Here is a 15,828-nt window from a genome sequence, read left to right as displayed (position 1 = left end):
TGTGGGAATTCAGCATCAGGAGCCTGCTGCTCAGTGCTGATGAGAGCCAGGGACAGGTTAAATCAATATGGGTCTTCATTTTCTTCACTTTTTTTTGAAGAATTCTTTTTATAGTTTTTGTTTTCAAGGTTTTTGTAGCAACAAGAACTGCTCTATATACTCCCCCAACCCTAAAATGTCATCAGTTCTTGTCATCACGTGCCTCCAGGACCTGGATCTTCAGGAAAGATAAAAATACTGCAAATTCTGGGTCAAAACACAAGAGCTGATACCACAGCCTGAAGGCACATAGCACAAACACTACAGACTTGAAGTGCTCCTCCTGAATTGAGGTTGGATGAGGAGAAATGCATTCACTCCATCCTCAAAAGCGCAGGAATTCAACCCAGAGGGAAGAATGGTGCAGGGACAGGTTTTAGTCCTCCTGGTGCTCAAACATTGTCTGTCCAGAACATTTTACCGTCTTAATAAATGATGAATGGCTGAAAGCACCGACTGACCCTGCCTGCAGCGCCCTCCTGGCAAGTCCCCAGGTGGTGGGGACACCTCAGGCTGTGACCCTGCTCTGCCAATGCAGTTCTTGCCTTCTTCCTTAAGGCAAAAATAAAGCAGGTTTCCAGCAGGCAGCACCTGCTGGGCAAGAAATCTTCTGTGGAGGAGAGAGAATTCATCTCTCTTTTCATATTTACTTTGGAGGGACAATTCTCAACTTCTCCATGAGCAAATAACACACAGCAATACTGCAGTCTAACAAGCAATTGTTAAATCTTACCAATAACATCAGATTGGTACTGAGTCTCCAGCAGAAAATCAGGAAAAGCCTTGGCTGAGTGCCCCCCTGAGTGGGAATACACTCAAGTTTAGGTCAGCAGCTATTTGATGCACTGAGTGCAGCTTCAGAAGCCCTTGAGCACAGGGAATATGAGGCTCTGTCAAAGCAAAAATCTTCCACCACTCCAACAGTACCAGGTCTAACCCAAATGCTTGGACATGAAATGTGAGGATGGGAAGTGATGTTGCACATCATGTGCTGGGTTTCCACCACCCGGAAAGAGAAGGTGAAAGAGAAGGCCAAAATCCAAGTAACTCATTAAGTGGATTGCCCACTAATGACACTGCTTCTCCTCCATTTGATTTTACACAAGGAATTGCTGGTTGCAGTCAGGCCATCCTGGCCCTGCACCTCCCAACACCATCTGAGAGCCACTTGCTGCCTTCCCATACTGTCCCACCAGCTGCTGATGCTTCTGCCACAGGAAGAAAGGGTTCACAGCTTCCCTCTGGCACAGTGGGTGGAGAGCAGTGGAGAAAAGGGCACAGCTTCCCCAAGGCAGGATAACTATCATGGATGAAAAGGGATCGTCCAGGCACATGAAGGAGAAATCAGGACTAGGTACCAGACAGCCTTGAAAGTCTTAAATGCAAAGTGACCTGCTAAGATCCACGTCCTCCTGCACCCCATGGCTCCACATTGTCCCTGCAGACATTGCCACAGGCCCAGGGCAGCCCAGGCTGGAGAGCATCAAGTGGAGCCCAGAATGTCCCCAGTGCCACCTGTGCCACCTGCCAGGGAGCTGGGTACTGGCTGAGCACAGCAGAGACAGCGTGCACAGCCCTGCAAAGCCGGCACAAAACCAGAGGCAATGCTGGCCTCTTGTGGCAGCTCTGGTCCTTTCCCCTTCTTTAAAAAGAACTGAGGTTTTCATAAGTTAAAAAAAAAAAAAAAAAAAAAAAATTAAAAACCTTACCACCACCCAGAAACTGCTGGAATTCAAAGATTTCCAGGAACAAAACCAGGCTGGTTTTGAGCAGGGTCCTAAGAACAAGGTGAGGCTGGACAGGGCTGTGATCAGCCTGGCTGGAGGAAGGCATCCTCACACACGGCAGAGTTGGAACTGTGTGAGGATTAAGGACCCTTCTGACCCAAACGATTCTGCGATTCCACGATCCTGTGATTCTAAAACTGAAAATTCTCACTGGAGTGTGTAAAATGGTGAAGACAAAACTCAACTCTTACCTGAGCAGCAGAGGTGCAGTCACATCCTCATGCACAGGGAAAGGGGCTGCACAGGCAGGAAGGGAGGACAATGCCACTGGGGGAGCACAAGACAACAAGCTGCAGACTCTGCTTGCCAGAAAGAACCCATTACACAAATGTCCTGTCCCTGAAAAAAACCTGAAAAAAAAAAAGTCCTTTCCCATAAAGTTCCCTCCTAGCTTAGCTTTTGTATTATCAATGGATAATACAATATCCCACCAATGGAGGGAAGATGCAGTCAGAAGTGGCCCTGCCAGCCAGGGCAGGGGGCCCAAGCACAGCTCCTGCTCCCTTTGCCCATCCCACCTGGGGTGCCTGGGGACCACAGGCCCTCTGCAAAAATAAGGGCAGTGAAAAGAAATATTTTAGTATTTCCAGGGGTGTGGTTCCACACTCAGTGCCAGCACACACCATCTGTACGTGCTGCACTGGGTGTTGGTCTGGGAGGCACCACAGGCCTGCCAAGGGCCTCAGGCCCTCTCTGGACTCTATCCTGAGGCAGCAGCCACAGGACCTGGGGAAAGGGGAAAGATCATAGAATTACAGAATGGTTTGGGTGGGAAGGGACCTTTCAAGGTCATCTAGTCCAGCCCCCCCACTGCTGCCACGGGCAGGGGCATCTTCCACTGTCCCAGGTTGCTCCAAGCCCAGTCCAGCCTGGCCTTGGACACTTCCAGGGATGGAGCAGCCACAGCTTCTCTGGGCAGCCTGTGCCAGGGCCTCACCTCCCTGACAGGCAAGAATTTCTTCCTAAAATGTAAACCAATCCTGCCCTCATTCAGATCAAAGCCATTCCTCCTTGTCCAGAGTCCCTCTCCAGCTCTCTTGGAGCCCTTTTAAACACTGAAAGGGACTCCTAAGGTCTCCACAGATCCTTCTCTTCAGTCTGAGTAACTCCACCTGTCTGAGCCCATTTTCACAGAAAAGCTGCTCCAGCCCTCTGAACATCACAGGTCTGTATTGTCCTCACTGTGAAGACACAACAAAATCACTCAGTGGTGGCTCCTCTTTGATCCTGGGGTGAGCATCACTCCCACCAGGCTCTTCCCAGCTCTGTACCACCTCAACTCCATCCTCCACTGGCTGCCAGAAAACAGCTGCTCAAAACAATTAATACATGTTGATTGTTTATTGATTCCAACATATTAATAGATTGGATAATAAACAGTACTTTTAAACATTCTCTTAACCAAAAATATAACAAATATTTACAATCACTCAGTAAAAATACAAAAAGCATACAGAGGCACTGTCTTTCTAAAAGACATAAGTGTAAGAGGTATCAAAAAATAGGAGACAAACATTGCTTGTTACAGAATACTTTACAATCACTGACTTGTGCAGTACAATTGCTATTGGAATATCATTACATCTGTGCAGTTTTGCCAATATGCTCACATATTTAGAATTTAATTAATACCAAGCTAAACTGCATTCCAGGTATATCAGAAATAAAGATAAAACAATAAAAAGCACAACAGAAGCAAAAGCTGGGTTGGGAATTCAAGATAGATTACCCTCTATACAAGCGTTCTAAAATATAATGTGTAAAGCTTTTCTAAAGAGAGAGTATCCCTTTTTTCTTTTCTTTTTGCAAAGGCAGTGGTAAGTTTATCCTTCAAAAATTCTGATGTTTTATAAAAACTTAAATGATAGGGTTGTATTTCCACTATTGCCTGCAGTAAAATTACTCAGGACATGATTAAAGAGGTTTTGGAACACCCCTGATGCCCCACAGGCCCCTCTCTAAGTGGCATCACTGGTACATTCAGCCCCTGGGGACCCCCTCTGCCTCTGGGAGGTGCAGACAGCCCCCAGTGCACCCCATCCCCAGCAATGGGCTCTGACCCCCTTCCAGTGAAGCATCACTCACCTGGCAAACCAGGATCTGCTGAGCTGGAAGGGACCCAGCAGGATCATCAAGGCTGGCCCTGCTCAGCACCATCCCCAGCAATCCCACCCTGTGGCTGAGAGCCTTGTCCAAACACTTCCTGAGCTCTGCCAGGCTGGTGCTGTCACCACTTCCCTGGGGAGCTGTTCTGGTGAAATGCCTTTTGCTAATGCCCAACCTAACCCTTCCCTGACAGAGCTTCAGGCTATTCCCTCCTGACCTGTCACTGCTCATGAGAGTGAAGAGACAAGTGCTGCCCCTCAGGAGGATGTTGTAGATGGCAATGAGATCTCTCTCCCCTCAGTCCCATTTTCTCCAGGCTGAACAGACCAAGTGCCCTCAGCCACTCCTCATAAGGCCTCCCCCCTCCAGACCCTTCCCCATCCTCGTGGCCTCCTTTGGATGCTCTCTAATAGCTTCATGTCTTTCATATCATGGTGCCTAAAAATCACACACAGGACTCAAGGTGAGGCCACACCTACAAACTTATCTGAGTAAAGGCAAAAGGAAGGAGCCAGGAAAGCCCCACAATGCCCATTGCTGGGAAACACTCAAAATTTGTCCACATTGCAAAAAGGTGAACTGTGAACATCCACAGCCATTGTATTTCCATTCTTTTGTGTACTTGGGAGATGAACCTGATGCTCAGAGGCTCAGTGATCTCATTTTCCCTTTTCTGCAACTGGAGAGGCCAATTCAACTTTACCAAACTACACTGCTTTCTCAGGAATTATTTGGAAGTTTAGGATTTATAACAAAACACTGTGTGCTTAAATCACAGAAATCTGAAATGCATCTTTCATCAACAAGACAGAAGCAAACAACGAGCAGGAAGTGAGCAAACCCAGGCATGGCAGTGGAAGAACACGACATGAGGCACCTTAACTGTTCATCAGCATCAGAGCCCGAGCTAGAAGAACCTAGCAGAGGTACTGAGTCAGGGATCTGTGGTCCAGAAGACATCACTTCAACAAAGCAGTGTACAACAGGTACTAACCACCATATTGCTTCTGTCTGAATTACCAAAAAAAGGGATAATGTCTCTTCAAACCCACAGCAGACACTCTACATTTGGCTATTGGCCCCAATCAATGTGATCGGTTGAGTTAAAAACAAACAAACAAACAGAAAGCCCAGCAAGGAGCAGCAGAGAAGCCACACTGTGCAAGGCAGGAGGAGCAGGAGTAGCTCATCTGTCCATCATTTATGCATGATTTATGTACAGCAGCTGTGTTGGCTATTAGGAAAATATTATTAGTAAGACTTTCACTCATTCCAGAGCTTTTCAGTGTCTGCCAAGCCCTGTGGAACAAACGGATGCTGTTGATGTGCAAACACCATCAAACACCATCTTTGGATGGGTGATTAATTCAGCTGCTCTTGCTGACTGCCAGGAGACCCCAACCCCGCTCCCCACAGGGGCTTCCCCACTCCTCCAAGGCAGCACTATTGGGTTTTGGGGTAAAAGGAAGCCACTTTAGTAACCTCCATCCCCTATATTTTGTTCAACAGGCTGGAATAAGCTGCAGCTCCCCCCCAGGGCCAAGGAACCGTAGGGCCTCATTCACCTGGCACAACACAGATGATTTCTGATGGAGCACAAAGCCTGCTGTTTCCATGTAGAAGTTAACAAGCAACTACAGCTGACAATGGGATGGCAGGATCTGGATTTACATCCCACAGGAATATCAGTTCAGAGTTCTATTACCAATATTGCATGTGCTGAAAACACTCACTCTGCCCTGCATTGCTTTGACACATTAATCTTTAGTCATTAAGGCCTGTGCAGGTTCACTGTAAGCAATAAGGCCTTGAGAAAGCAAAATGCATGTCTTATACCATACCTCAAGTGGACTTTAATGTATTTTTTCAACCATTTGCTTCTCTGATACTTGTGCCAAAAATTCATACAGCCAACCAGTGAGTTATAAATTAGGCATCCTCTTCCTCAGCATCACTGTTCATTTACACCTTCCCCATTCCAATGGTGAGAGGTATATTCCAGGCAATGCTGAACCTGGAACTGCTCTGAAGGCAGACACAGGCTGGGTCATTTGCATCAGCCCCTAGCTACTATGGAGAAAGCACATCAAAGGCTTTGGGTTGTTTTTGGTACTTGTGGCATTTTCCAAAAATGTTGCATTTACCTTGCGCCCCTGCACACATATAGGTAAAAAAAACCAACAAAACCTTAAAGCTCTCCACAACTATGGATATAGAAATCAGTTTTGAGGCACTGTAAAAATGACAAACATCATCTTTCTAGCTTAGGCTGTAAACATCACAACAAAGATTTACAATTAAATGTTTAAATACATATTCACACATTCATGTCTGATTTTAACACTAGAATGGGGTGTCATGTATGGAAAGAAGGAAGGAAGGAAGGAAAGAAGGGAGGGAAGACGGAAGGGAAGAAGGAGAAAGAAAAGAACCTGCAGGCATTTCCAGTTCTACCCCTCTGCACTCTGGCTGGCTAAAAGTAAAATCAAAGAAGCAATTATTTTGACCATAATCAAACTAGAGGATCATGGGTTAATACTGGCTGGCTGTAAGTCAAAATTCTCATTGACATCAACAACACCAGGATTTTTAATTAGTATTTAAAAAAAAACTAGTTTGAGATTATCTGTATTTTCCAGATAAACACAACAGGGTTTTTTAACCCATCATAAAATGCATTACACTCTTCTATAAGCACTGTGTCATTCATTATTTAGTTTCACAAATTTTATTGTGAAATGCAGGTGATTTCTAATTCTTTTATAATTTTTTTCAAAGATAACCTTTGCACCTAAACCCTGTGCAACTCTGGGAAAAGGCCAGGACATGTGAGATGATCTTAAAAACCACAACACACAGCTGGAGTTTTGAGTTTTAGAACATGCTTTGCATGTTGAACTCTGCGAGGCAAAACCTGGTTAAAACTCTTTGGGGAAAGCTTCAGATCTCCCCAAATGCTCCCCCCTCAAGCTACAGCTTCCACATTTCAAACATTCCTTAACAGGGGAGGAGAGCACCAACTGTTGCCTTAGTTGGCTGGCAGCTAAAACAATTTCTAAAATCCTTGGACAGGTTTCTGCTGTGTCCATGTGGGAGGGGAGCAGCAGGAGTGCTGCCTTGACAGACACTGCTCTGCAGGGCATTGGACTCTATTCATATTAAATCTAAACCCACTCTAAAATCTATAAATTTCTGCACCCATTTCTACTTTTCTGTGTTTACTTTGAGAGTACAACAGTTGATGTGTAGCTAATTTACTGTCACATTGACTAAACATTTATATTAGCCAACCAGAGCACTCCCAACGCACATAAAGGAAACTCCCATTTAAAAATATTAAATTAATAAATTATTTTCAGATATTTCAGCAACGTCATTTGCTTTTGCTGACATTTTGATATAATTTTTTTTTTTTGAAGTTCATAAAATAACACTCTCAGACTTCTAACTGTCATGTAGAAAATAACAACAATGGAAACTACCAAAGGATTATATGGTATCATACAGAAAAATGCTCCCAAGTTTCAAGTGGTGGTGACAGCTGGTCCTGCCCAATGCACGAAGCTAGGTCCATCTCTGGGTACCCATGCTGGTACCCAGGCAGTCAGCACATTCCTTGAACAGGATGTTCTATTTCATGGGTAGAAATAGCTTCTTAGGAGGTGGTGGCAGAGTGAAGGAAGGTGTGAAGAGGTGATCCAACCCGTTCCATCTCGTCTGGGACACAGGCAAGGTCTGAGGTCAGTAGCAGCAAGTTGTCAGCAGTCCTAACAGAACCATGAGACCTTCTCCCACATCCTTTGTGTTGTGAGTGGTTCATATAAATAGCCCAAGGGTTAAACTGCTGATACTTGTTCATCTTCTGCAAAACAAGATAAAAGAAAAAAGCAGTTATTCCACCAGTGCCCACCTCAGGCACACAGGGCACAGACCAGTGAGGTGATAACAGCGAGTTATGACAGCTTCAGCCCTTCAGCAGCAGCATGTTCTCACTGTCTTTATCACTGATCACTACACACTCCTTATCACCATTTATCAGATCCTCAGGCAATCACAGAATGGTTTGGGATGGAAGAGACCTTATAAAGCATCTCATTCCAACCCCATGCCATAGGCAGGGACACCATCCAGGCTGCTCTAAGCCCATCCAGCCTGGATTTGTGCACTTCCAGGGATGGGGCAGCCACAGCTTCTGCACTCTGAGGTATGATGGTCACACGATAAAGACATATTGCCAAACAGAAAATCCTAGATACTCCAAAAATTATCAGCATGCAGCTCCCAGTATGCCAAAAGCTATGGATTTGGGAAAAAAGCCAGCAAATTTCCATGCAGTGAGCATTTTATCCCAAATAGAATTAACCAAGCACTTAAAAAATAGTAAAATAGGTGCCTCTAAAAGTTAAATTTAGCTTAGAAAAAATTTGATTAAAAATGTTTGAAGCAATGACTTCCTTATTTTTACATCAAAAGCACAACAGAATTAATGCCAGGCAATTTTATGTTTACTCTAAGTTTGAACTGCAGTACTAATACATATGTTAACTACTGCTTACACATTTTAAAGGGCTAAGATATAATAATTTTGCATCAGAAATTGTTTTAATCTAAATACAGGCTCATTTTAAATCAGACTGGAATGGAAGGAAATGATCACAACCTTCTAATAAAAAAAGAGTTCACCAGCAAAAGGTACAGAAGATCACATCAGTGCACAGAAATTAAAAGCAAATCAGCAGATAAACAATTAAGTAGAAATTCTCCTGACCTGAAGTTAGCTTTGACACAATATAAGAGCAGTCTTTACTGGAAAATCCTCTCACATTTTGGTTACCCTATAAATGCCATGCTTGGCAGCACTGGCTGTTGCTTCAAACAAGATCATGAAAAATGAACTGGAAGAGACACTGTCAGGCCAGGTTAGGCAGAGAACACAGGTTTCATCAAATGCACTCTCCAGAAGAACAGAAGTTCACCATTATTTTGTTCAATATTTTGAAACTCAATCTCCAAAAATATGTGCTGAGGCACACCTGAATACAAATGAAATAAGTTCATTCCATCAAATCTAAATCACTGATTTTAGACCATCACCCTGGTGCCAGCCAAACCACTGGGACACCAGTTAATCAGCCCAGGGAGGCAGGAGTTTTTCCACATGTAGCCTGTCAGTGTCCCATCACTGTTTAAAAGGGGACTGATTTTAAAGAAAAAAAAAAAACAAACAAACAAACAAAAAAAAATCTACATGCTCTTAAGTGTCTCAGCTGCACTTTAGGAGATCTTATATTCACTTTTTTGTATATTTATTTATTTATTAACATATACTTTGAGTTTGTTTGGTGCCAACATGCTTTTTCTAAGGGGAAGGCATTTGCTTTAACCGTGTATGTACATGCACACAGCTATGCATGACACGCACAGCCACACAAACACAACTGTGTATCCGGAGATTAATCCGCTTTTAATCTCCAAAGGTGAGCCCAGAGAAAGCCCAGACCACTGCTGTGAAGTGCCCCCTGCAGAGCCCCGCTCCCCAGCCAGCTGTTCACCTACCATCCTCTTCACTATCTGCGTCAGGCAGCTCTGCTACCCTGGGGCTGGACGGCTGCCGGCCGTGCCACTGAGGCATCCTCGAGGAGACACAGGCCACCGCGTCCTGGGGCAGTCTAGACAGGTCACTGTGCAGCATCTTTGACCTCTGCACTGCCACACTATAGTCTGGAGGTTTGAGGTGTGGGTGGTGGGGCGATCCTTCTTTAATGTCCGCTAAAGAAATCCCCATATATCCCGGAGGGGTGGGCGGTGGCTCCCTATACCTATCGTCCTTCTTAGGTGAGGTGACACAGTACACTGGGCACGAGAAATAAGCGATGGAAATGTTAAAGAAGAAAAAGAAAGGAAACAAAACGTTAAAAAATCATGAAATGTTACAATGGCAAAACAGAAACTGATAACAAAATGCAAATGCAGAAACACTGGTTATAACGACAGCAGCAGGTATTTATGCCTTCATTTCTATTTTCTATTTATTTTAAGAAGTCAGAGTAACAAGAGAATCCATGAACTCCTTAGGTGAGATGTCAATTGAGTGGAAAGAGGACTCTAAGCTTGTCTGCATTCAGACTGCAATTAACACCTTTTATTAGAGTCCCTGCTCCTGTGGCCCGGCTGCACCAGGGGATGCTCTGGAGCTCTCCAGCTGGATGGAGAGGCAGCACAGCCAAGTCTGCTGCCACTGTTACAGGCTGGGAAATTGAAACAGAAGGAATTAAGGCAACCAGCCCAGAGTCACTTCACGCAGCATGCTGTTGTTTGACAGCAAAAACTGCTGGTTGACTTCCAACACCCATTTCATCACCCAAAAGAGGTCATTCGCTTAACACAAATTCATTACAATAAAACATCACCATATCAACTGATGTGTATAAAGACATGAAACCATCCAGCTATGCCATAGGAAGAAAAAAAATAGCATCACTTAAAGTTGATCCTATGAGACAGACTGTGTATTGAGCCTGCATTAATTATTTTACGTTTTCACTGAGTGAGTGAATAAATGGCTTATCACACCCATACTTTTGATTTCTTACTTTTTTTCCCTTGGTTTTTGCTTTGTTTTCTTTTTTACCCTCACCTTAAACTATGTTCTCTGCTTACAAGTGAGAAAAAACCACGAAGTTATTGGAACAGCCTTTGGAAGGGCTGTATTGCACATTGCGCAGTCATGAAAAGACTACAGTCAATATGATACATTTGCAATGTCCATGCCTCATAATTCATCTTCTTCCTTCCTGCCCTGTTCACCAGTAGTTCAAGTCACAGAGGCTCTCAAAAAATATAACTCTTTTAGGTTGCCTCCCTCTCCCTCCCACCCCAGGTCTGGGGCTTATGTGCATGTTAAATTGGGCTTTTTTCCATACACATGTTGCAACAGGAGAATTTCAAAGCCAGGGTAATTTTTTTAATCTCTTAGTTAAGTGAATTTGCATTTTTCATGTGGATCCATTTTAAACAGTGCATGTTCATCAGTTTCATTTATTTCAGTAAATATAATAGTTTTTTATCTTAGAAGAATGTGAAGGGATGAAAAATAAAGGATTATTTCTTGTTGTGTTGTAGGCTTGTGAGATTCCAGATTTTGGTATCAGGAACACAAGCTGGTTCATACTTGATGGCCTCAGCTCATGTCTGGGCCGACAGTAAAACAACCAAAATCAAATTCAGTCAGGCTGGGGTTCAGCAGATACACGTGGGGACAGGCAGAGATTTATACTATTTAATTACAGGATTTATTTTCATTTAACTAGCACTGAATGAGGTCTCTGTGAAAAAGCAGGAGAAGTGTAGAGGATCTGCTCTTCCCTGGAGGGATGGGGAAGGGCTGGGCCCTCATCTCACCTTCAGTCTTGGTTGGATTTGCAGGAGGAATGACAAGGGTGGGTATGTTCAAAGGAGAAAGATTCCAGCTCCCTGGAGCTAACCTTTAGTCTACTGTAGTAATGCAAGAATAATGTGTCCCTTTGTTAAGTTCCAATTCACAGTATTTTACAAACAGTGAAATAAAGTGAAGATAACTTTTGCACACTGTGTGATGGTGAGCAGCTAATGGATTTGTGTTTGCAAGCCTGTAATCATATCCACTCCTATCAGATCTTCCCTGGAGCAGACATACTCATGTCCAGCACTCTCTGAGTGCTCCTCACAGCTATATGGTGCAATGGAATGAAATTGAATGGAAAGAGAATTAAAAAAAGGGCAAGTGCTGTCAACAAAGACAGCATGTACTGAACAGTGAACCTGCCACCTCCTCATACAGCCCAGACACTCATGAGCAGCTCTGAAAGGCTGCAAGGGCAGAGCGCAGGCACAGCAATGAGCTGGGAGCAAATTTTCTGCAAGGCTCCACCACGATTTCTTTTTCAAAGACAAGAAGGAGGAACACAATCCAAGACCTCCGCCCTACGTGCAATGTTTATTCAGGCAATTACCTTTGATAACAAACCCCTCCAGCAATCCACTCAGTAATTAAACTACATTTCAGCTGCACCCTTGCATCACAGTCTTAGAAAGCTTTGCATTCCATGTTTTATCTTGCTACTAACCCAGTTCCTTTAATTCTGGCTACTGAACTCACTAGGATGGGGGAAGAACATCTTGCTTGATAGAACTATGCATATTTCAAAGAACTTTTAAAGTTTTTTTCTCCTTTCATAAGTAGCCAAACTGCAGCTGTATAATCAAATAAATGGCATCTTAAAATAGCAAAGACAGGAAAGGAATCTGCTTTGCCCTTGAGCTTTCAGAGCCCAAAGCCCTGTGGATGAAAGGTGCCTCAGCTCCAGAGAGGCAGGTGAGCTCCACACTGCTCTGCAGTCATGCTCTTCCCTCTGGGCTCCTGGGAAGTCTGTCTTATAAGGAGTATGGGATCATTGACTCTTGTCAGAAGAACATCTACAGTGATGAGTATACCCTCCAAAGTAATTCAAAAAAAGCAAAATAACATACTACAGAAAAGAACTGCCTGACATTTTCCTGAAGAGAGTTTTCCTGCAGACCTGTGAAGTGATGGGGAAGTGCACTTGTTTATTATCTTGATATTCCTAATGCAAAAGAAGGTGACTTAAAAACACACTGTGTAGTGCTCTGATGAGAACCATGTGTGAAGCTGAATTCAACATGCGAGGTAGCCCCAGACCTGCTGACGTCATTTCTTAGCAACTTAGTACAAAATGAAGAACAGATGTAGCAGCTTCCACGAGCTGTTGGCTTGGCTTACCTATCAGGCCTTTTTCTGTGCTCGAAGTAACAGTTTTGTAAGTTGTATCAGCGCCTGCTTTAGAGTCCAAAGCCTCCGTCTGCTCTGCCGAGGAGTTCTCCAGCCCCCTCCGCTTAATTGTCCCATAGTTTGTCTCGTAAGTGTCTGACAGGGAGCTGGAGGATGCCCAGCTCTGCCGAGACTGGTCCAGCTCCACGCTGGCTTTCGATTGCCTGTTGGCTTTGGAAAAGGCTTCAGAATACAAATAACCCTCCTCAGAGTGATAGTTTGTGGGATCCACTTCAGCTATAGGTCCATCCAGCTGGGTGTGACGGTAAGAACTGAGGAGATCCCAGCTCTTCTGGTTTGGGATATTCTGGAAATTGTCATGAGAGCTACTTGAGCATGAAGTCCAGCTGCCCCGGCCACTGTCTGCTGCCTCTACTGTGATGTGCTCATGGGAGATCTCCTCGCTGCTCATGGAAGATGTGAATGCCATCCCTCTGATCAGAGCAGGCCTAGTGATGGACCAGCTACATTGGAAAACAACAGAAATTGGGAAAAAAACACTTGTAAGCTTTTACAACAAGAGACACTCTTACTCCCAAATCATTACTGCACCCAGCAGCAAGGAAGGCATTCCCAAGGGAATAACAAGTTTGCACATGCATTTCCAGGCTGCACCTCAGATCCCTAAGTCTGGCCCACAGAAGCTCTTCTCTACCAATCACAAAAAGAGTGACAGAAAGCAGAGGATTAAGTTACCTCTTCCATTTAGTCTGCTACCATCTTTTTCTGTACATTCATAAACTAAAGCAAAATAAATATATAGAATAAAATCCAACCCCTTCACTGGCAGCAACATCAAGTTGTTCAGACAGAGTGGAAGCAGCCGAATTTCAAGAACATCTGGAAATACTGGGCATAAGTAACATTTGTGGGACAATATGGAGGGATAGATTCGGAAAAGCAAAGTCCAAAATTTCTCTTTTAAAGAAATGTCTGCTGTAAGCTCTAATTGCCCTAAATGCTTGATCAAAGGGGGAAAAATAAAACCAGGTTTGTATGAATTTAGAATACATGAAGATAGGATTGCTAGACATTATTCAAGTCTCCCAACTATTTCTGGTTGTGTTAACAAATGCATGGGCAGCAGAACATTAAAATTCAACACCCTCCCTTGGCAGTTTACTGACATGTTGTGAAATCAAGGAACATTTTTTAGGTATGTGCAAGCAAGGGGTTTTATTTCCTTCCTTTTCTATTTTGTTAAGTCCTAGGATAAAATCCACTTTCTTCCCTCGCAACTTATTGAAACTAAGGAATAAAGGAACAACCACAAAACATGAACTCAGTGTATATTATGCCTTCTTGAAAGGGAATTATTTTCTTTGATGAAGCACATCTTTAAATTCCCATTTTAATACTATGAAATAAACGGAATTACTCATTTCTTTCCATCCCTGGAAGTGTTCAAGGCCAGGTTGGATGGGGTTGGAAACACCCTGATCCCTGCCCAGAAAATGGGGGTAGGATCAAGATGATCTTTAAGGTCCACTGCAACCCAAAGCATTCTATGATTCCGTGTGCGGGAAAAATTGGAAATGTTAAGGAGCATCTCTCATTTAGCTGAATCCTTGACAGCTGAGGACAGACAATGCTATCTCAATATATATTAGGAGATATTACATCCTATGGATCAAGGTGCTACATCTAGCAAAAAAAATCCAAAACCTTTCAATTCAAAGCATCATTTCAGCACAAATTCTCATTGCACTGAAGTAACAAGACCTCTTGTGTGGAAACTGTCAGAAAGACATTGGCAGAAAGCTGCCAGTCTGCCTAAGCAACAAATGATAATTAGAAAAATCCTTACAAATCACATTAGAGCACGTTAAGTGACTGGCACTGCTGACTCAGAGAGAATTGATCATATCCTGCTGTTCTTTTGCTGTCTCTCACCATGGCATAATTTGCTAAGCATCATCCTGGCTTTTAACAAGCTTCCAGTCTCCTGCAAGAAATATCCAGCTAAACCCCACCAATGGGAACAAGCTGTTGTCTCCCCAAGTAATACTGTAAGCTTCTTATGGAAACAGGCTCCCACACTGCAGCCAGTGCTCCAGCCTCCAGCAGAAGCTGGATAACCACAGCGGAGTGTCCTGGCCAGAGCCTCCTTACCCTTTCTGACAGCAGAACACCCCAGCAGAAGCAGCTGCACCTTACCCTGGGCAGGGCTGGCCATAATCTGTGAGTGCCTGAGGATGCTCCTTCCTCTCTGCCCCGCCTGAATCCACCACGAGGAGGGACTGGGACAAAGCCCTCTCGTCCTGCAGCGCTGCTGACATGGAGTCCACGGAGCAGTTGCTCACGATGCTGGAGCGGGAGGAAATCTCACTGTGGCTGGAGTCTGAGAAGTTGTCAGATTTAGTGGAAGGTATGAGGGCATAGCCTAAGTACAGGAGAGGAGAGGAGAACGTCTCAATAAACATACCACAATGAAGTATGTTACATTGTAACATTACAGCAAGGATATTTAGGAGAAAACCAACCAAACCCTGTTGCATACAATCTGAGGATTTTAAGGTACTAAAGCTTTTAGCATCTATCCACATCTAGCACTGATTTACTAATGCAAGTCCAGGAACACCAATAACCCACCTGCAACTCCACTACTGTCCAGGGCAGCAGCTTTAACCTACACAACCAGAGTCAGCAGCCTACTGCATCACCACTGGGCAGGCAGATCAGGTCTTTCCAATTCTGCAAGTGCTGACTCCTTCAGTAAAAATGCAGCACACTTCCCACTATCCCTCTGCCATACTGCCATGCAAGACTCAAAAAAAGATTCTGGCAGTGGAGGAGGAGATGCTGACTAAGGTGAAAGACAGCTATGAGCATTCAGGGATTAACCATATGATCCATTTCAGTTTTGTTATCTGCTCCAAAACTAACAGACAAGGAAGGAAATCAGGAAGTACAACCTTGGCAGGAGCTGGACCAGACTCCAGGGTTGTTCCCACAGAAGGGGAGCTACTGAAGACCCACCAGATTGAGAGCAAAATGCATAATGCTTTTTTTTCTCTGCTTGGCTTACCCTCAATTTAACTTCTTTCAGACCCAAATAAGGTATACACC

The 15,828-nt window shown here is 44.0% G+C and overlaps 1 protein-coding gene across 12 annotated transcripts in view; it reads right to left on the bottom strand.

Annotated features, from left to right (window-relative positions):
• Positions 1-3,152: 3,152 nt before the first annotated feature.
• Positions 3,153-15,828, bottom strand: part of RAPGEF6 (Rap guanine nucleotide exchange factor 6) — a 122,110-nt gene continuing 109,434 nt past the window's right edge. For 9 of the 12 annotated variants that reach the window (XM_036391432.2, XM_036391436.2, XM_036391434.2 and 6 more), the window contains 4 exons: positions 14,917-15,142; positions 12,712-13,223; positions 9,489-9,785; positions 3,153-7,794 (listed from right to left, as the gene is read on the bottom strand). In XM_036391432.2, the coding sequence (XP_036247325.1) occupies positions 7,769-7,794; positions 9,489-9,785; positions 12,712-13,223; positions 14,917-15,142 (1,061 nt within the window). In that variant the 3' untranslated portion in view covers positions 3,153-7,768. The remainder of the gene's footprint in view (positions 7,795-9,488; positions 9,786-12,711; positions 13,224-14,916; positions 15,143-15,828) is intronic. The other 3 variants (XM_036391441.2, XM_036391442.2, XM_036391443.2) reach the window with 1 other exon arrangement.

Source organism: Molothrus ater, chromosome 15 (genome assembly GCF_012460135.2).
Source record: "Molothrus ater isolate BHLD 08-10-18 breed brown headed cowbird chromosome 15, BPBGC_Mater_1.1, whole genome shotgun sequence".
Taxonomy (NCBI): Eukaryota; Metazoa; Chordata; class Aves; order Passeriformes; family Icteridae; genus Molothrus; species Molothrus ater.
Note: the sequence above shows the minus strand (reverse complement) of the source record. Positions and strands in the feature narration are given on the sequence as shown.